This window comes from Carcharhinus amblyrhynchos, chromosome 14 (genome assembly GCF_965287045.1).
Source record: "Carcharhinus amblyrhynchos chromosome 14, sCarAmb.v2.hapA, whole genome shotgun sequence".
NCBI classification, from domain to species: Eukaryota; Metazoa; Chordata; class Chondrichthyes; order Carcharhiniformes; family Carcharhinidae; genus Carcharhinus; species Carcharhinus amblyrhynchos.
Genome location: NC_137337.1, coordinates 34,343,541 through 34,364,088, shown reverse-complemented (window position 1 = coordinate 34,364,088; position 20,548 = coordinate 34,343,541). Strand labels below are relative to the sequence as shown.

At 42.5% G+C, this 20,548-nt stretch overlaps 1 protein-coding gene across 4 annotated transcripts in view; it reads left to right on the top strand.

Moving 5' to 3' along the window:
- The window catches only part of LOC145352576 (uncharacterized), a 74,747-nt gene that overhangs the window by 29,766 nt on the left and 24,433 nt on the right, over nucleotides 1–20,548 (top strand). For all 4 annotated transcript variants that reach the window (XM_080202627.1, XM_080202628.1, XM_080202626.1 and 1 more), the window contains exons 2-6: nucleotides 4,478–4,530; nucleotides 5,041–5,145; nucleotides 12,412–12,516; nucleotides 12,649–12,796; nucleotides 18,471–18,640. In XM_080202627.1, the coding sequence (XP_080058753.1) occupies nucleotides 12,502–12,516; nucleotides 12,649–12,796; nucleotides 18,471–18,640 (333 nt within the window). In that variant the 5' untranslated portion in view covers nucleotides 4,478–4,530; nucleotides 5,041–5,145; nucleotides 12,412–12,501. The remainder of the gene's footprint in view (nucleotides 1–4,477; nucleotides 4,531–5,040; nucleotides 5,146–12,411; nucleotides 12,517–12,648; nucleotides 12,797–18,470; nucleotides 18,641–20,548) is intronic.

Genomic DNA, 20,548 nt, shown 5'->3' with positions numbered 1-20,548 from the left:
AGGAGAAATAACAAATGCACTAGTGGTAATTTACCAAAATTCACTGGACTCTGGAGTGGTTCCGGCAGATTGGAAAACAGCAAATGTGATGCCACTGTTTAAAAAAGCAGATAGACAAAAGGCAAGTAACTGTAGGCCAGTTAACTTGACTTCTGTAATAGGGAAAATGCTTGAATCTACAAGATTATGAGAGGCATGGACAAAGTGGATAGTCAGAAGCTTTTTCCCAGGGTGGGCAAATCAGTTACTAGGGGGCACAGGTTTAATGTGCAATGGGCAAGGTTTAAAGGCGATGTACAAGGCAGATTTTTTACATAGAGGGTGGTGGATGCCTGGAACCCACTGCTGGGGCAGGTAATGGAAGTGAATACAGTAGTGACTTTTAAGGGGCATCTTGACAAATGCATGAATAAGATGGGGATAGAGGGATATGGTCCCTGGAAGGGTAGGGAGTTTTAGTTAAGTTGGGCAGCATGGTCGGTGCTGGTTTGGAGGGCCTGTGTTGTAATTTTCTTTGTTCTTTGTTCTGTATAAGGTAATTCTTAGTGGGAAACGAAAAATGGAACTGAATTCATTGCATTAGTAATTGTAAATTGATAGTGTTAATTTAATAGTGCTTCTTTTGCTTAATTAATTTCTATGTATAATAAAGTTTATTTTTGTATAAAAGCATGAAATTTGTAGTGTTGTTCTGTCAGTTGATTGCTGGATGTTTAAATTTCTCTTCAAATAATAGCAGTCCCAAACAGGATAGTGGCAGATGTGACATATAGAAGCAGAGGAGGAGTCAGGAGTGATGGTTGCTGATGTACCGCTGGATGACATTAGCATACTTGTGAAAAGTAACACTGTGATGTTGGATGATGTGAAACAGGAGAGAGCTATGGATAGATCCAAAGGGGACAGCAGAGGTAATGGTCTGGGAGCAGGAAAATAAGCCATCGCAGACACTCCTCAATTAAATTGGCATGGAGGTTATGAGGAGGCCAAGAGGGGGAGGAGAGGATGTGCAAAAGGAATAAAGGTTAGAGGACCAAACAAGTTCTATAATTCCTGGGATATAGTGCCAGAGAATCTAAGTGGGCCTTCGAACACCCGTGAGTGCCAATGCTCTGTTTCCATTGTCAACAGGTCCAACTCTATCCCACTCCCAGCATAAGGGCATCGGTTAGAGGAAAGATTTAATCTTATTTGTGAATATTGAAGTTTCTGAGCATTGTTTGGGGATGCTCGACCTTAGGTTGGGAATATTTGTTTGAGGTTAATGGGGGGATCCATAGGTTATGTATCTATGAGCTGTTTTTGGAATTAATAGTGAGAAATTTGGTCTGATAAAATGATTATCCACGTTGACTGGTGGGTAAGTGAATTCTTGTACAAATTAGAAGTCTTAAGTTTGTTTGAAACAGATAAACATGAACCAAACCAAAATCAATCTTACGATTATACAAACCTCCAGAAATGACGGGCAGAGAAACACCACTGGCCTATTTGCCTGCCCCATGTTCACAAAGCAGCAGACCATAACAATGTTGCCAACCCTTAAGCAGACACTTGGGAGATATGGAACGCTAGGTTAATTCAAAGAGAAAATTTCCACAAACCCCAAGAGTGAAAATAAGATTGAGTTTACTCTTTTTTTAGGCAGTCCTATGGGATTTAGGATGATTTGCTTCCATTCAGTTTGATGGGTTCTGAGTTGATTGCAATGTCCAATGCACGATGTGCAGTTTCTGACACTTTCAGGGCAGGGGTATGTGGAAGAGTTGGTAGATGGTTGGCTTGAAGATTTACGCGCTCCCCCCAACACCTCGACTTCACTTCTGCATATTCTGGATAAAGTCTCTCAATGTGTTCGGTGCCTTCCCAAATAACCTTTCCCCATTTTGGTTGGTTACAAGCCAGAGACACCCATGCATTGGTAGGTATGTGTAACCTCTTCAGGGATACTTTGAGGGCATTCCTGAAATGTTTACACTGTCATGCTGGGACTCCCCTGCCACAACCGAATTCTGAGTTGAACAGTTGCTTTGGGAGTCTGGTATCAAGTGTATGAACAGCATGCCCCATTCAGTGGAGCTAGTTTTGTGTGATTAACGCCACAAAACTGGGCAAGTTGGCCTGAAAGATGATAATGCCGTTGGGTCACCTTTCTTGCCACCAGAATTGGAGGATCTTAGTTCAAGAGATTATAGTGAGTGTAAAACATGTTGTCCCATATCCCAACTACATTTTGTACGCTGTGATAGCCACAGCTAAAAACCCATCCAACATTTTACAAAAAGCTGGAATGAGTTAATACTCCTTGTAGAATCCAACAACTCACATCAAAACATTTGTCATCCAATCAAATTCTATGCTTAGAAATATTTTCTGCACGTTCCCAGTTCTTCCTGAATTTCTAACTCAAATAGTCTATCCACATGAACATTTTAAACATCTCACTCAAATCTCTATAAAGTCTATCCTTTCCTTGAGGTGAATAACCCAACTTTCCAAGCTGTTAATAGTAACTGAGGACCTTTCAGCTAGATATTAATGTAATGCCTTCTTTTGAATTTCTCACAGGGCCTCTATATCATTGACCAGCCAGAACTGGATACTCTAGTTGACACATTACCCAAGATTTTGTCAGTATAGTGCAGTAATAAATGTTGACGTGTTAGAGATGTATCATCCTTTGGATAAGAAGTTAAACTGTAGCCCCACCTTACTACCCAGATGGATGTAAGAGATCCCAGCACTATTTGCAGAATAGTTGGAGACTTTTCCCGACCAGTATTTAATTCTCAACCAACATCACTAAAATCATTACCTTATTGTTGTTGTGGCGTCTTTATGGTGCCATCATGTTTCCTACATTATTCCAGTGCTCCACTGGCTGTAAAGTTCATTGTGATGTTCATGAATCATGAGAAACACAATAAAAATGCAAGTTCCCTCTTTTGTTCTATGCTCTGGACAACACCAGGATAAAAGCAGAAAGAAGTCTCACAACACCAGCTTAAAGTCCAACAGGTTTATTTGTAGCAAACACCACAAGCTTTCGGAACAGGCTGTCTCTTCATCAGGTGGGTGGGAATTTACCTGACAAAGCTGGCATTGTGAGACTTCTTTCTGTTTTTACCCCAGTCCAATGCTGGCAACTCCACATCGTGACAACACCAGGATATCCAAGACCCCTACAATTACCAGGGGAAGGTGATCTTACAGTCCGTAGAATTTCAATCCTTGGCCCTGCTAACAGCCCCTTAATTTGCCTTCCATAGAGCACAGAAGTACCACACTCAATTCAATGGTGAAAACCTAACTCAATAGATTTTCATGAGTCCAATTCCAATGGTGGTGGGTGGAGGGGATGAGTGGTTGCTGGTATGCATCCAAGGGATTTGATCTGAAGCCCTACCAAATTTCATGACCAGATCACAATTCCATATGCTTGGCAGGTTTGAGTGTTCTGTTGATTGGATCATAATACTTGCCCTTTATTGCTCACAGTTTTGGAACACAATCTATCACTGCTCAAAATGCAGGCGATTCTGAAAGATCATTGTAGAGTAGCTATGATGAACAGTGTTTGGTAAAAGAAATGTTCTCACAGGTTATAAAATCTAGCCAAATTGACAAGTTAAAATCTACTTAGAAACTTACAATGGCAAATCAATGTTTACCAATGACAAGTGCTTTAATAGGGCAATTGGCTCATTTACAAAGGCTTAATTCTAAAATACAGAAAGAAGTCTCACAACACCAGGTTAAAGTCCAGCAGGTTTATTTGGTAGCAAAAACGACTAGCTTTTGGAGCTCTGCCCCTTCGTCAGGTGAGTGGGAGTTCTGTTCTAGTGGCTTTTGCTACCAAATAAACCTGTTGGACTTTAACCTGGTGTTGTGAGACTTCTTACTGTATTTACCCCAGTCCAACGCCGGCATCTCCACATCATTCATTCCAAAAACCACACATTGTTTATAGCCATTACACTTCTGCACAGTTGATGCTTTGACAAATCTTTTAGCTCACACAATCCAAATCATATTGAATTGGATTCATCTCATGCTGGTCTTCGTGCCAAAACAAACATTATACTGTCAAAACAAAGTACACCTCTATCTTAGAAAAAAATGTAACTCTTGTCCACAGATAATGCACACATTTAATATTTTAAGATTACCCTAAGCCTTTGGTTCCGAGGTTGGAAAATAGCTACTGTTGTAATGGTCAGAAATAGCTTCCAGAAACTTTGGGAGATGTTCCAATGTATGTTGATAGGAACAGATTGTACCTCATTGTTCTAAATATGATGTAACTTGCTTTTGCCTGGTAAATTTATCCTCTGGAATTTAGTGACCATATTAGAAACAAGATATTTGCATAGAGTATCAGAAAGTATATAATCAGATTTTTGAAGCATTTGTGCAGTTTTTGCAGCATGATACACAACAAAATTATTAAGTCCCATTTATTTTAATGTTTTTATAGGTTCAGTCCAGTGTTTAAAAGAGGCTGAGGTTGACCCTGGGGAACGTGACTCTGTAAGTAATATATTTTTAAAAATCTGTAAGACATTGAAATACACTTTAGGTCAAATATTGGAGTACGTTGGACCTTTAAAATGGTTTTTAAAATGAAACTTAGGATTTGTTAAATGTATTATCATGGAATTTCATTGTAAAGTATAAAACCAAAAAGAAAAGAAACCATTCTAATTTGATTGTATCATGCTCGTTGAAACATTATAGATTTACACATAATAATATTGCTCTACTGTGTTACATTCAGTCTCTAATTTATTAAAAGTTTAGCATTTGCTCAAAAATGTCTAGCTCGGAGTACAAAGTGTTGTGATTGCTAGTAAACTTAAAAATACGAAGACAGGCAGAATAATGTCAGTGATTGTAACGTTTATTGCTATTCCATTGTAAAATGATTCACTTAAAAAGATCCGTTTCAAGATTTGGCATATAGACTCATTATAAAATGTTGGATTGATGTTTTATTTTATTGAAAAGTATTGATTTCATTTGTAATTCATTCTCTCACAGGTGTGTGAGCTGCCAACAGAATTTGTAGAAACTGTTAGACCAAGGCCTCAAGGGTCATCACCAGTATATGATTGTGCATTTATAGAAGAATACAAAAGCAAAAAGGTACGTAAGCAAATGCAAAGATGCAACAGTAATAACAAAGATGCTAAAATCTGGGAGTTACCTGCAATTTGGCACTGAATGCAAAATCTGTCTGAGCACCATTTTCTGAGGTATTTTTTCTTTTAAAACAAAAGGCTTATTTATTAGTGTCATAAGTAGGCTTACATTAACAATGTAATGAAGTTAACATGAAAATCCCCTGGTCACCACACTCGGGCGCCTGTTCGGGTACACCGAGGGAGAGTTTAGCACGACCAATGCGCCTAACCAGCACTTAGAAACATAGAAAAATTACAGCACAAACAGGCCCTTCGGCCCACAAGTTGTGCTGATTATATCTCTACCTACTAGGCTTACCTATAACCCTCAATCATATTATGTCCCATGTACTTATCCAGAAGTCTCTTAAAAGACCCTATCGAACCTACCTCCACCACCACCAACGGCAGCCAATTCCACTCACCCACCACCTTCTGAGTGAAAAACTTAACCCTGACCTTTCCTCTGTACCTACTCCCCAGCACCTTAAACCTGTGTCCTCTTGTGGCAGCCATTTCAGCCCTGGGAAAAAGCCTCTGAGAATCCACTCGATCAATACCTCTCAACATCTTATACACCTCTATCAGGTCACCCCTCATCCTTTGTCTCTCCAAGGAGAAAAGACCGAGCTCTCTCAACCTATCCTCATAAGGCATGCCACCCAATCCATGCAACATCATTGTAAATCTCCTCTGCACCCTTTCTATGGCTTCCATATCCTTCCTGTAATGAGGCGACCAGAACCGAGCACAGTACTCTAAGTGCGGTCTGACCAGGGTCTTATAAAGCTACAGCATTTTCTCCCAACTCCTAAACTCAATCCCTCGACTGATGAAGGCCAGTACACCATACACCTTCTTAACCACATCCTCTACCTGCGAAGCCGATTTGAGAATCCTATGAATCCGGACCTCAGGATCCTTCTGATTTTCCACACTGCTAAGAGCCTTACCCTTGATATTATATTCCTTCATCCCATTTGGCCTGCCAAAATGTACCACTATATATTTATCCGGGTTGAAGTCCATCTGCCACTTCTCCGCCCAGTCTTGCATCCTATCTATGTCACGCTGCAACTTCTGACATCCCTCCAAACTATCGACAACACCTCCAACCTTTGTGTCATCGGCAAACTTACCAACCCATCCCTCCACTTCCTAATCCAGGTCATTTATAAAAATCACAAACAGCAAGGGTCCTAGAACAGATCCCTGGGGCACTCCACTGGTGACCAACCTCCATGCAGAAAAAGACCCGTCTACAACCACTCTCTGCCTTCTGCAGGCAAGCCAGTTCTGGATCCACAAAACAACATCCCCTTGGATCCCATGCCCCTTCACTTTCTCAATGTCTTGCATGGGGGACCTTATTGAACGCCTTGCTGAAGTCCATATAAACCACATCTACCGCTCTTTCTTCGTCAATGTGTTTAGTCACATTTTCAAAAAACACAACCAGGCTCATAAGGCACGATCTGCCTTTGACAAAGCTGTGCTGACTACTTTTGATCATACTATACTTCTCTAAATGTTCATAATTCCTGCCTCTCAGGATCTTCTCCATCAACTTACCAACCACTGAGGTTAGACTCACTGGTCGATAATTTCCTGGCCTATCTCTATTCCCTTTCTTAGATATAGGAACCACGTCCGCAATCCTCCAATCCTCCGGAACCTCTCCCGTCTTCATCAATGATGCAAAGATCATCGCCAGAGGCTCTGCAAGCTCTTTCGGACTGTGGGAGGAAACCGGAGCACCCAGAGAAAGCCTACATAGACACGAGGAGAACGTGCAGACTCTGCACAGACAGTGACCCAAGCTGGGAATCGAACCTAGGTCCCTGGCGCTGTGAGGTAGCAGTGCTTGTCACCGTGCCACCCTGTTTTCTGTTAACGCCATTCCTTCTTGGAATGGTGGATTGCGGAGTTCCCTCAACCCCCTTCCCTCCATCAAGGTGAATTCTAAAATTATTTGGCACTTTTGTGTTTCCTGTTTCAAAATAAAGCTTACTCTGCCATTCTTGTTCATGCCAACAATTGTAGTAAATTTGACCTGTTCTCCCAAACTTCCATTAATGATTCCACAACAAATTCAAAATAATTCATCAAAGATCCTTAGACAGCACCCTTCAAGCCCATGACCACTTTCATCTAGAAGGACAAGGGCAGCAGATACATGGGAAGGCCACCACCTGCAAGTTCCCCTCCAAGCCACTCACCATCCTGACTTGGAAATATATCGCCGTTTCTTTGCAGTCGCTGGGTCAAAATCCTGGAATTCCCTTCCTAATGGCATTGTGGGTCAACCCACAGCACACGGACTGCAGCGCTTCAAGAAGGCAGCTCACCACTACCTTCTCTCGGGCACCCAGGGATGGGCAATAAATGCTAGCCAGCCAGTGATGCCCAAGTCCCACAAATGAATAAAAAAAAGTAAGAGAGTCTGCTTACTTTACACACACTCAAAATGCAGGAAAAGGGTTCTGCGGCATCTATCTAATTTTCGCTCACACAATATAAGAGGGATAAGGGAAAGAAAGGGGCAGAGGACAAAACCACGATATAAGAGTTATGGTTTCATGTGAATCCAGACTTCAAAATCAAAAGCCCAATGGCATTTTTCTTCAGGGGGTAGTAGGCTTATGGTTTCAGAGTGATCCGTCTTTCCAAATACGAGGACTTTCATAAAGAGAGAAGGCACATAGAGCTGAATTAGTTTTAAAGACACAAGCACGAAAGTTTCAATGTTCCAGTAGTTCACAATGTAGATAGGTCCAGGCAATTTTAAATGTAGATCAGGTCTCTTTCTGTTGATTCCTGTGAGATGGCAAACAGTAGACAGAGACAGGTTGCTTGCCTGGAGTACTACTTCCTTTATGAGGTCAAAAAGTGGACGCTCGGGTTTAATTCCAGCCTCGGGTGACTGTCTATGTGAGTTTGCATATCCTCCCTATGCCTGCATGGGTTTCCTCTGGGTGCTCTGGTTTCCTCCCACACTCCAATGATGTGCAGGTTAAATGGACTGGCCATGCTAAATTGTTCCTAAGTGTCCCAAGATGTTTAGGTTAGATGGGTTAGCCATGAGAAATGTGTGGGGTTGCGGGGATTGAAAGGGCCTGACGAAGGGTCACCCAGACTCGAAACGCTGACTCTATCCTGTCTCCACAGATGCTGTCATAGAAATCTCATAGAAACCCTACATTGCAGAAGGAGGCCATTTGGCCTATCAAGCCTGCACTGAAAACAATCCCATCTAGGCCCTATCCCCATAACTTCACGTATTTACCTCGGGGTCGTGGGAATAGGACCTATGTGAGATTGTAGTCGGTGTAGACTCAATGGGCAAAATGGCCTCCTTCTACACCATAGGGACTCTATGATTCTAATCCCTTTAACCTGCGCATGTAGGACACTAAGGGTTAATTTAGCATGGCCAGTGCACCTAACCTGCACATCTTTGGACTGTGGGAGAAAACGTGAGCACCTGGAGGAAACCTACGCAGATACAGGGAGAATGTGCAAACTCCACAGTGACCCAAGCCTGGAATCGAACCTGGATCTCTGGGGCTGTGAGGCAGCAGTGCTACTGTATCAGACTTTCTGAGTTTCTCCAGTATTTTCTGCTTTTGTAAACCTGCCTCCTCTTGGCTTTCCACAGTATAATTGCAGCTGGGCGAGTATCATTTAGTATCTCCCAGAGGAGGATTGCTTTTTGAGCTGTAAAGTTCAAATATAAAAGCTTCAATCAACTGTTGTGTTTATTTTGCTATATGTCAAGTGTCCTATGCAAAATGTGGGAAAATGCTGCAAGATTATTTGGTGCGCTAGCCTCACCTCCTGTTCTAGTTCACACCCAGCTTTCAGCTGCTACTTGTTTGTCTTTTCCCTTGAATTCGTGTTCAAGAAGCTAAGCAGAGGAGCAAGAAAATGCAAGATGCAGGAAAAGGCATGTTATTGTTGTGATTGCCTCTCATGTGCCACTTGGCAGCACTCTTGATTGTGAATCAGACAGGTGTGGATTCTGTGGCAGATTTGAGTATACTGTGGCACTTCAATGCAGCAGCCAGGGTGTCCTGTAATAACAGATACCGTTCAAAACTTGCTTTCCTACTAAGATGGGTGTGTGGGATCAACGACATCTCTAGCCAATCTTTCTCTCGCAACCAACACATATGAGCAACATGGTGGCACAGTGGTTAGCACTGCTACTTCACAGCACCAGGGACCAGGGTTCAATTCTGGCTTTCATAGCATCGCTTCAGTGCAGAAGGAGGCCACTTAGCCCATTAAGTCAGCAGTAACCACAATCCCACTCAGGCCCTATCCCCACAACCCCTACTAGTCCTCCTGATGCTAAATGACAATTTAGCATGGCCAATCAACCTAACCTGCACTTCTTCGTACTGTGGGAGGAAACTGGAGCACCCGGAGGAAACCCATGCAGACATGGCGAGAATGTGGAAACTCCACACAGTCAGTGGCCCAAGCCAGGAATCGAACCCAGGTCCTTGGCACTGTGAGGCAGCAGTGCTAACCACTGTGCCATCGTGCTGCCCCTTTGGGTGACTGTATGAAGTTTGTATGTTCTCCCTGTGCCTGTGTGGGTTTCCTCCAGGTGTTCCAATTTTCTCCCACACTTCAAAGTTCTGCAGGTTAGGTGAATTGGTTGTGAAAAATTGTCCTTTAGTGTCCCAGGATGTGTGGGTTAGGGAGATTAGCAGGACCTGTTCACATAAAAAAGAGGGTCTGCTTACTTTACACACACTCCAAACCTACTCCAAATTTCCAAATGTTAAGACAATGGTTGCACTTCAGAAAATAATCCATTGGTTGTAAAGTGCTTACGGATGTTCTTGGAATGTGGAAAAAGCATTTATTAATGGCAGAATGACTGGAGTGGCTTCAGGAAATAAATAGGTTTGAATAACAAACACACTCCCTCTTCCCAAGTACCCCGATATCCAAATATTTTTTCTTAAAAGTAGCAAATCATTTTAATTCGAAAATAGTACTAAACATTCATTGATGCATAAACACATTGGCTGGAATTCTCCAGCCATTCACACCCTGATGCTGATGCCGGCAAGAACAGAGAATTTGGCACTCAGCCAAATCTCTGTTCACTGCAGCAGGACTGGAGAATCCCAGCTGCAGGCTAGGTTGGAAAATCTGGCCCATTGATGCAAATATACAGGATTTCTGAAACATCCCTCTGATCATTAATTATCCGACTTAAATACAATCATCATCTGTGCTGAGCTCGGAAACTGGTTTCAGAAAGTAAATTTCCTTTTGTAGTTTAGTGGTTGTAGCATCTGTGATAAGTAAAATTAGGTTTCAAAATTATCCATAATGTAAATGGTTTTTAAAACGTTTTCAGGATTGAGTTGCTTTCAAAGTTTTCATCCCATCTTTAGACTTAAACCTTTAGACTGGCACCTGTTCCAATGCCAAAGACCCTCACATCCTCCACATCTAGCGTATAGTGGCAGCAGTGTGCACCGTCCACAAGACGAACACAAGCAATATACCAAAGCTTCTTTAACAGCGCTTCTCAAATCTGTAGCTTCCACTGCCCAGAAGGACAGGTGCAGCAGATGCACGGGAACACCACCAACTGCAAGTCTTCTTCCGAGACACTTACCACCTTGACTTGGAAATACATTGCAGTTATCATCCCTGGGTGTTAATATTCTGGAATTCGCTACTTAATTGGAATACCCCAGCTCACCACCATCTTTGTCAGGCAAATTGGGGATATCAGCTGTGCACAAAACCACAAGCAAGTAAATGAAGGCACTCATTTTGCCTCTTTCTAGTGCACATAAGAACACAAGTACTAGGAGCTGGAGTAAGCAATTTCGCCCCTCAAGCCTGCTCCGCTATTCAATATGCTCATTGCTGATCTTATCTTGGCCTCAATTCCACTTCCCTGCCCGTTCTGGAATATGGAATGTGTACTAAAATGTATCAGCCTGGATTTTGTGGAGGCTATCAAAGTTCACCATTATTAAGCAGCACATCAACTTCCAATGATTGCACATGAACAGTTAAATGTGAAAATAGTGCTCATGATCGGCTCCAGAACATGATTTCACACTGGTTGGGAGATTAATGGGCAGCCAGTGTGAAACACAAGCTGGGGAAAGCTGGGCACTGCCGGGAAGGGTGGGGAGAGAGTGGGCACTGAGAATAGGGAGAGTGCAGGCATCCCTCAGGGGGATAGCTGCTGCAAAACTGTCTCAGGAAGGCCCAAACTTGTCAAGAATAAATTGTCATGGAAAAACATTCAAACGGTGTTTTAAGTAAGCTAATCAGAGTTTATTTATTAGTCACAAGTAAGGCTTACATTTAACACTGCAATGAAGTTACTGTGAAATTCCCTTAGCCACCACATCCTGGCACCTGTTTGGGTCAATGCACCTAACCAGCACGTCTTTCAGACTGTAGGAGGAAACTGCAGCACTCAGAGGAAACCCACACAGACATGGGGAGAATGTGCAGACTCCACACTGACAGTGACCCAAGCAGGGAATCAAACCCGGGTCCCTGGCGCTGTGCTAACCATTGTGCCACCGTGCTGCCCCACGTGTTTGGGCAACACATTCAACTTCAATGATGTTGCCACCTGAAGATCCCTCCAAGAAGAGTTGCCCTTCCATCCACAGGATGTTACTATGATGCCAGAACTATTAAGCTTCATGATCAAATCCTCTCTCATTTCATTCCCACTTCAGCGAAACTGAGGTCACTTTTTAAGCATTAAACCTTTTAGACCTCAAAATGTTTTTAACCTTTTAAACCCAAATGTAATACTTTTGTAAAAAGCGGGTAAATTTTTCATATTTTACCTTCTCTCACGCTTAGAAGTTTTGCAGCACGAGATCTTTTTGTGATGTGTGACATTCTAGTGATGATCACGAGGGGTCACAGGTTCAAGGTGTAGGGGGCGAGGTTTAACTCAGATATCAGAGGGACATTTTTTACGCAGAGGGTAGTGGGGGCCTGGAATGCACTGCCAAGTAGGGTGGTGGAGGCAGACACGCTGGCATCATTTAAGACTTACCTGGATAGTCACATGAGCAGCCTGGGAATGGAGGGATACAAATGAATGGTCTAGTTGGACCAATGAGCAGCACAGGCTTGGAGGGCCGAAGGGCCTGTTTCCTGTGCTGTACTGTACTTTACTGTTCTTTGTTCAACCACTCACTGGACTTTTACATTGCAGGTACCAGAGATCCCAGATGGGGCATTTGACGACCACACAGATGACAAAAAAGATTTAGAAATCTGGTCAAAGATACAATTATCTGAAAACATGAGTCAGAAAATGGTGGGTTCAATTTTCTTTGTTGTCTGTTGTTTTAAAAAAACTTTGAAATATACAATTCAGAGGTTAAAAAAATTGAAAGCGCCCTGCTGCACCTTTCACTGGGACTTGTATTTCCTCTGCGTTTCTTTCCAGGAAGAACAGGTTGTTGAAGTGCTGGTGAACACAGTGGCTGAAGTAGGTGCGACTGGCTTCAGTATTAAAAGTGGAGAAAAGAAGGGCATATTTATCAGACACATCACAAAAAGATCTCGTGCTGCAAAACTTCTAAGCATGAGAGAAGGTAAAGTATGAAAAATTTACCCGCTTTTCACAGAGTGTTGCATTTGGGTTTGAAAGGTTAAAGAGATTTTGAGGTCTAAAAGGTTTGACGCTTAAAAATTGACCTCAGTTTCTGTGAAGTGGGAAATGAAATGAACCAGTTATCCTTCAGCTTTTCATGACCTAGTGACCTCTACTGGAAAGTACAAGTGGTGACGGAACCCAACTGCATGCAGATGTTGTGAATATTTTGTCTTGCACATCAAGCACATTGGAGGCCAGCTAGGACAAATGCGGGGCACATACTCCACAATATTCCTGCCCCACAGAGGATTAGATAATACCCCCGATACACGGGTTATTGGGGCTTTCACCAATCCGTTTTTCAAAATTAATTTACAGCATCTGGGCATCGCCGGCTATTTATTTAATCAGGAGAATCCCTGAGAAAATATGCAGAAATCATCTTTAGGAGAGAAGTAAGGATAAATGTTCATACATTGTTGTTTCATGGAATTACCAAAGAGACATCAGCCCAGAAATACTAGCTGACATTCCTGGGTCCGTGCACATCTATATGAAAATAGCAAACAAAAGGATATCATGGAAAAGCACTGGGGGTGACCTTGAGCCCGCTCCCTCCGTCTGTGAGAATGCTGGCAGGGGCTCAAGATCCGGAAATCGCGCATCTTGCCAGCAAGTTTGTTACTTTGGATCTTCCCTTTCCCTTGCTGGTGATGTCATGTAAGAAGCCTCACAACATCAGGTTAAAGTTCAACAGGTTTATTTGGTAGCAAAAGCCACTAGCTTTTGGAGCTCTACTCCTTCATCAGGTGAATGGAATTTCAGTTCACAAACAGGGCATATAAAGACAAAAATGCAATTTACAAAATAATGGTTGGAATGCAAGTCTTTACAGGTAATCAAATCGTAAAGGTACTGACAACAATGTGAGTGGAGAGAGGGTTAAGCACAGGTTAAAGAGATGTGTATTGGCTCCAGCCAGGAGAGTTAGTGAGATTTTGCAAGCCCAGGCAAGTGATGGGGGTTACAGATAGTGTGACATGAACCCAAGATCCCGGTTGAGACCATCCTCATGTGTGCGGAACTTGGCTATCAGTCTCTGCTCAGCGACTCTGCGTTGTCATGTGTCATGAAGGCCGCCTTGGAGAACACTTACCCGAAGATAAGAGGCCAAATGCCCATGATCACTGAAGTGTTCCCCAACAGGAAGAGAACTCTCTTGCCTGGTGATTGTCGAGCGGTGTTCATTCATCCATTGTTGTAGCATCTGCATGGTCTGCCCAATGTACCATGCCTCGGGACATCCTTTCCTGCAGCGTGTCAGGTAGACAACATTGGCCAAATTGCAAGAGTATGTACCATGTACCTGGTGGATGGTGTTCTCATGTGAGATGATGGCATCCGTGTCGATGATCCAGTACATCTTGCAGAGGTTGCTGTGGCAGGGTTATGTGGTCTTGTGGTCACTGTTCTCCTAAAGGCTGGGTAGTTTACTGCAGACAATAGTCTGTTTGAGGTTGTGCGGTTGTTTGAAGGCAAGAATACAATACACATCACTTTAACCTGTGCTTAACCTTCTCTCCATTCACATTGTCTGTACCTTTAAGACTTGATTACCCGCATTCCAACCATTATTTTGTAAATTAAGTTTGTGTCTTTATATGCCCTGTTTGTGAACTGAAATCCCACTCACCTGATGAAGGAGCAGCGCTCCGAAAGCTAGTGGTTTTTACTACCTGATAAACCTATTGGACTTTAACCTGGTATAGTGAGACTTCTTACTGTGTTTACCCCAGTCCAACACCAGCATCTGCACCTGATATCATAGTTAAACATGGTGTCCTGATCTGCAGCCGGGCTTTGCTGATGAGTTGAGGCATTTGGCCGCATGATGGCGTGAAACTTGCCCCCTTGATTTAACTGTCATAAGATCTGGAGAGAAAGCCGATGTGTTTGGAGAGAAATGCTGTTTTTCTTGTCGGAAACAACACTTTGCCATTTGGTGATAAGATTTCGCCCATTGTCCATTGACTAATATAACCAGCAGTCATTTCCAGGTTAGGCCGCAGCTGGAGTACTGTGTGCAGTTTTGGGCGCCGTACTTACACATGGATATTTTGGCCTTGGAGGGAGTGCAGAGGAGGTTTACTAGGCTGATACTGGAGTTGAGGGGATTGAGCTATGAGGAGAGGCTGAATAAACTAGGCTTGTACTCGTTAGAGTTTAGAAGAATGAGGGGAGATCTCATTGAGACGTATAAGATGATGAATGGGATGGATAGGATAGAAGTGGAGAGACTCTTCCTGCTCAGAAAGGATAATAGGACTAGGGGGCACAGCCTCAAGATAAAGGGGGGGTGGTTTAGAACGGAGTTGAGGAGGAACTTCTTCACTCAAAGGGTGGTGAATCTCTGGAATTCTCTGCCCGTTGAAGTGGTGGAGGCTGCCTCGCTAAATATTTTTAAGACGCGGGTTGACGGGTTTTTGATGAGAGAGGGGATTAGGGTTATGGGGAGAGGGCGGGAATGTGGAACTGAGCCACGACAGATCAGCCATGATCTTATTGAATGGCAAGGCAGGCTCGAAGGGCTAGATGGCCTACTCCTGCTCCTATTTCTTATGTTCTTATGTTAATAGTAGTATAGAGACATTTAACTCGTTCATCCACTTGTCTTTGCTACTTTTGAAACGGATTAATACCTTTGCTAAAATGCAGAAGAAAGTATTTAGTGTGAATACATTAAAAGTTGATACAGAAACTGTTAGCGTAGAATTATAGAATCATAGAATCCCTCCAGTGCAGAAGGAGGCCATTCGACCCATCAAGCCTGCACTGACAACAATCCCACCCAGGCCCTATCCTTGTAATTCCACATAATCCCCCTGACACTAAGGGGCAATCCCATCCAGACCTTCATCCCTTAATACCAAGTATTTACCCCAGTAGCCCCCTACAACCTATCCAAGTTGGGACACTAAGAGGCAATTTAGAATGGCCAATCCACCTAACCTGTACATCTGCAGCATTCTGCTATAAAAGTGCAGAAGACTGTGTTATTGATGTCCACATTCTCTAAATAGTCTATGGATGTCATAAAAATTAAAATTATTTCTAACATGTACAAGGATATTTTGCTAATTGGAGCTTCATAAAACTATCTGTGACTTTGGTGTGTGAAACTCTCATTACCAGTCTGACTTGGAGATGGTGGGACTGATGTATGAGGAAAAATTGACTAGGTTAGGATTGTTTTCGCTGAAGTTCAGGCAAACGAGGGGGGAATTTCATAGAGACTTATAAAATGCTAACAGGACTAGACAGGGTAGATGTAGGGAGGATATTCCCAATGGTGAGGGAGTCCAGAACCAGGGATCACCGTCTGAGGATTCAGGGTAGACCATTTAGGATGAAAGTGAGGAGATATTTCTTCACCCAAAGAGTGGTGAGCTTGTGGAATTCATTACCACAGGAAATAGTTGATGCCAGAATATTGAACGTATTCAAGAGGCAGCTGGAAATAGCACTTGGGAGTGAATGGGATCAAAGGTTATGGGGAAAAAACAGGATTACACTCGTGAGTTGGATAATCAGCCATGGTTATAGTGAATGGTGGAGCAGGCTCGAAGGGCCAAATGGCCTCCTCCTGCTCCAATCTTCTATGTTTGTCTAATAAAATGCATTGTTTTAAAGAGAATTTGAAAGCATTCTATGTGGCTATGTTAAGTCCATGGATAGATTACTGTCAGTGGGATCATTCTTACCCCTCCAGATATAGTTCCATGTGACTATAACATAGAAAAATTGTTTACTTGAACATTTCAGGACATCATTGTCTGTTTACAGGAGAAGTTGATGAAACATTGGAAGAGAAGCAGTTGTTAAAATCTGCAGTGCTATAATAGTTCCCTTAATATTAATTTGTGTGCAGATATAGTTATAGCAGCTAAATAACAAAGCAATAATTTGCTAACGCTAATATTATAGAAAGGTTGAATGAGGCCTAGATTTTGCAGTCGTAATCATGGTGAAATGTCAACTTCTTTGAAACTGACCAGAATTTCTGAAGTCCATACATGTACAGTTAAGTGCAGCAGACAAAAAGTTGCTGTCAGGGAATTCTTGACTTCTCCATAAGGTGCACTATTGCAATGTCCCACACTGAAATCAACTAGAAATCACTGAATTGATAAGACATTTTCTTTTCATGCTGTAATATCACGGTTAGAATCCCTCCAGAAATACATCTTACCAATGTGTTGTCATTTTCTTTTAATGTGGTATTGCATTATAACTGCTCCTGAAGAACCTCTTGGACCCTAAAAGACTAAATTTATGTTTGTCTAACATCATTTTCCCTAATGAAAAAATTCCAAGTTTTAAAGTGTAATTTTAAATGTTTATGGTATTTCAGCTTCCAATGTTCATTATTTAACTCTCTGTATGATATAATTAAAATTGAAGGATGATCAGAATATTCTATGCCCTAGTTTACTGTCTATAAGAATTGTTCAGTGTGATTGGCTGCTTTTGCTTCTCTGTTGCATCATGGACACTGGATGCCTGGTGATCGGTCCCCTTAATAGGTGGGAGATTCAAACTAATGGGAAAAGGGAACTCCACATCGTAGAGATCACTTGATACAAAGTGCATCGTTCTTCAAGGACAATAACTAGTGTCATTTCATTGCCACTGATCAGATCTGAGCCATAATTTTATTCAGTAGCAAGATCTAAACATATTGCACTTAATGAAATAATAAATTAGTTCATTAAGTCAAAGGAAAACCTTGCTATTAATATCAAGTATTTTCAATTTATCTCAACAAGTCCACTCATTGAAGAACATTAAGGTCAAGGAAGCAAACAATATAGACCCTGTTACAGCAATATTACATTTGGTTAAGTAACTTGTGTTTCTACCCATGCTCCATTATGCTGACAACAGTTGTAAAGTTGCATGAAATATGGTTTACAAGTTGTTTGTAAAGTTTAATATTCAATGATAGCTAAATTTGTGCATTCCATCTGTATTCATGGAAGAACTCCCCCGGTACAGTGTCAGCTTATGGATTGGGGCTTGAACACATTATCCTCCGAGTCAGAGGCAAGAGTGCTATTACCTCAGCCAAGCTAATACGTTGTTAATTTTAACTATTCATGTCACAGGTGGGCTTTTGTTAACACTGCAATGAAATCCCCTAGTCGCCACACTCTGGCACCTGTTTGGGTACACTGAGGGAGAATTTAGCATGGTCAATGTGCCTAGCCAGCGCATCTTTTGGTCTGTGGGAGGAAACCGGAGCACCTGGAGGAAATCCACACAGACACAGGGAGAATGTGCAGACTCCACATTGACAGTGACCCAAGCTAGGAATCAAACCCAGGTCCCTGGTAGTCTGAGGTCTCAGTGCTAACCACTGTGCCACCATGCCGTCCACCAGTCAAGGTTATTTGATGTTTCTATTACTTGGACAACCAAAATTTGTTTTTGACAGGTTGTGCGGTTACAGGAGTTTGCATTCACATTTTGGTTTCAGTTTGCTAAATGCAGAAAGGTTTACTATACCGGATAATGCTTTGACTGCAGGACTTTTGCCAATGATACTGAAAGATTATAATTCATTTCAGGATCAGATCTTTATATAACCAAATGTATGATTTATTTTTGATCAGGTGATCAACTAATCAGTGCTACAATCTATTTTGATAATGTTAAATATGAAGATGCCCTCAAGATTTTGCAGTACGCTGAACCGTACAAAGTGAAATATTGTCTGAGGCGAACAATACCTTGTGCAACAGGGTCTGAGTCAACTGAAGTAAAAGGAAGCAAACCTGTTGAGGTGGGTCCAATTTCAATAAGAAATCAAATGTTCATTACCTATACTGCTAATGTTATTTTCTTAGGAAGTTACTTCAAACAATACAGTTAAGTTTAATGTATTGGCATTTTTTAAAAATTCATTCATGTCCTTTAGAGAAGGAAATCTGCTGTCCTACCCTGGTCTGGCCTACATGTGACTTCAGTACTGGAATTTTACCGCCACAACCGCCCCAGAATTGGGGAGGGCACGGCTTGCGGAATGGAACTCTCTGTTGGCCTTGGGGGGATTTTGCAGGCCTCACCTGAGTGAGATTGTAAAGTACTGGCCCAGATCCCCAGTAGTGTGGTAGCTCATTCTTAAATAACCTCTGAAATGGCCTAGCAAGCCATTCAGTTATATCACAATCATTTGAAAATCTATAAGGAATGATACCAAATGGACCACCTAGGCCCATAAAAGATAGTGAGAGACTTAGCCCTGTCTACTCTGCAAAACCCTCCTAATTAACATCTGAGGGCTTGTGCCAAAATTGGGAGAACTGTCTCACAGACTAGTGGAACAACAGCCTGACATGATCATTCTCACAGAATCATATTTTACTGATAATTTCCCAGACATTGCCATCACCCTCCCCGGATATGTCTTGTCCCACTGACTAGACAGACCCGACAGAGGTGGCAGCATCTAGTCAGGAGGGAGATGCCCTGGAAGGCCTCAATATTGACTCTGAACCTCATGAACCTACCTTGCACTAAATTGATCTTTCTCTACACCCTAGCTATCACTGTAACACTACATTCTGCACTCACTCCTTTCCCTCTCAATTAACGGTATACTTTGTCTGTGCAAGAAACAATACTTTTCACTCTACACTAATATACTGTATACTTATACACTCTATACTAATATTCTCGAGGTGGGGAGACTGCGATGCCCATCACCAAGAGCGGCTCAGTAGTACCACCACAGATTGAGCTGGCTGGGTCCTAAAGGACGTAGCTGCTAGACTGGGTCTGCAGCAGGTGGTGAGGGAACTAACAAGAGAGAAAAACACACTTGACCTCATCCTCACCAACCTGCCTGCTGCAGATGCATCTGTCCATGACAGTATCAGGAGTGACTACCCCACAGTCCTTGTGGAGGTGAAGTCCCATGTTCACATTGACAATACCCTCCATCGTGTTGCGTGGCACTACCACCGTGCTAAATGGGATAGACTTTGAACAGATCTAGCAGGCCAAGACTGGGCATCCACGAGGCGCGTGGGCCATCAGCAGCAGCAGAATTGTATTCAACCACAATCTGTAACCTCATGGCCTGGCATATCCCCCACTCTGCCATTACCACCTAGCCAGAGAATCAACCCTGGTTCAATGATGAGTGCAGGAGGGCATGCTGGCAGCATTAAGAGGCATACCTAAAAATGAGGTGTCAATCTGGTGATGCTACAACACAGGACTACTTGTGTGCCAAACAGCATAAATAGCAAGCAATAGGCTGAGCTAAGTGATCGCATGACAAACGGATCAAATCTGAGCTCTGCAGTCCTGCCACATCAAGCCACGAATGGTGGTGGACAATTAAACAACCCACTGGAGGAGGGGGTGATTTGAGGGAGGGTTTTTTTTCCATTGTGGGTAGATATATTATTTCTGGCCTATACCTGACTTGCAGACGATTTCAGTTTTGATCCCCTAAACAAATTTATAGCAGGTTCCTTTTGCATAAGATAGAATTGCAGTTTACGGATAGTTGACTTTTGGAATGCATGCTGGAGAAGATGATTAGAATATGCCTGAGCTGTAACAGTGTAAATCAGGTCACTAAAAGAGCTACATGAGAAATCTACATGAGAAAATAGATCCATACAAAGTGCTTGCCACTTAGACATTGAGTACAATATCTAGTCCATTTGCAAAGCAGCTT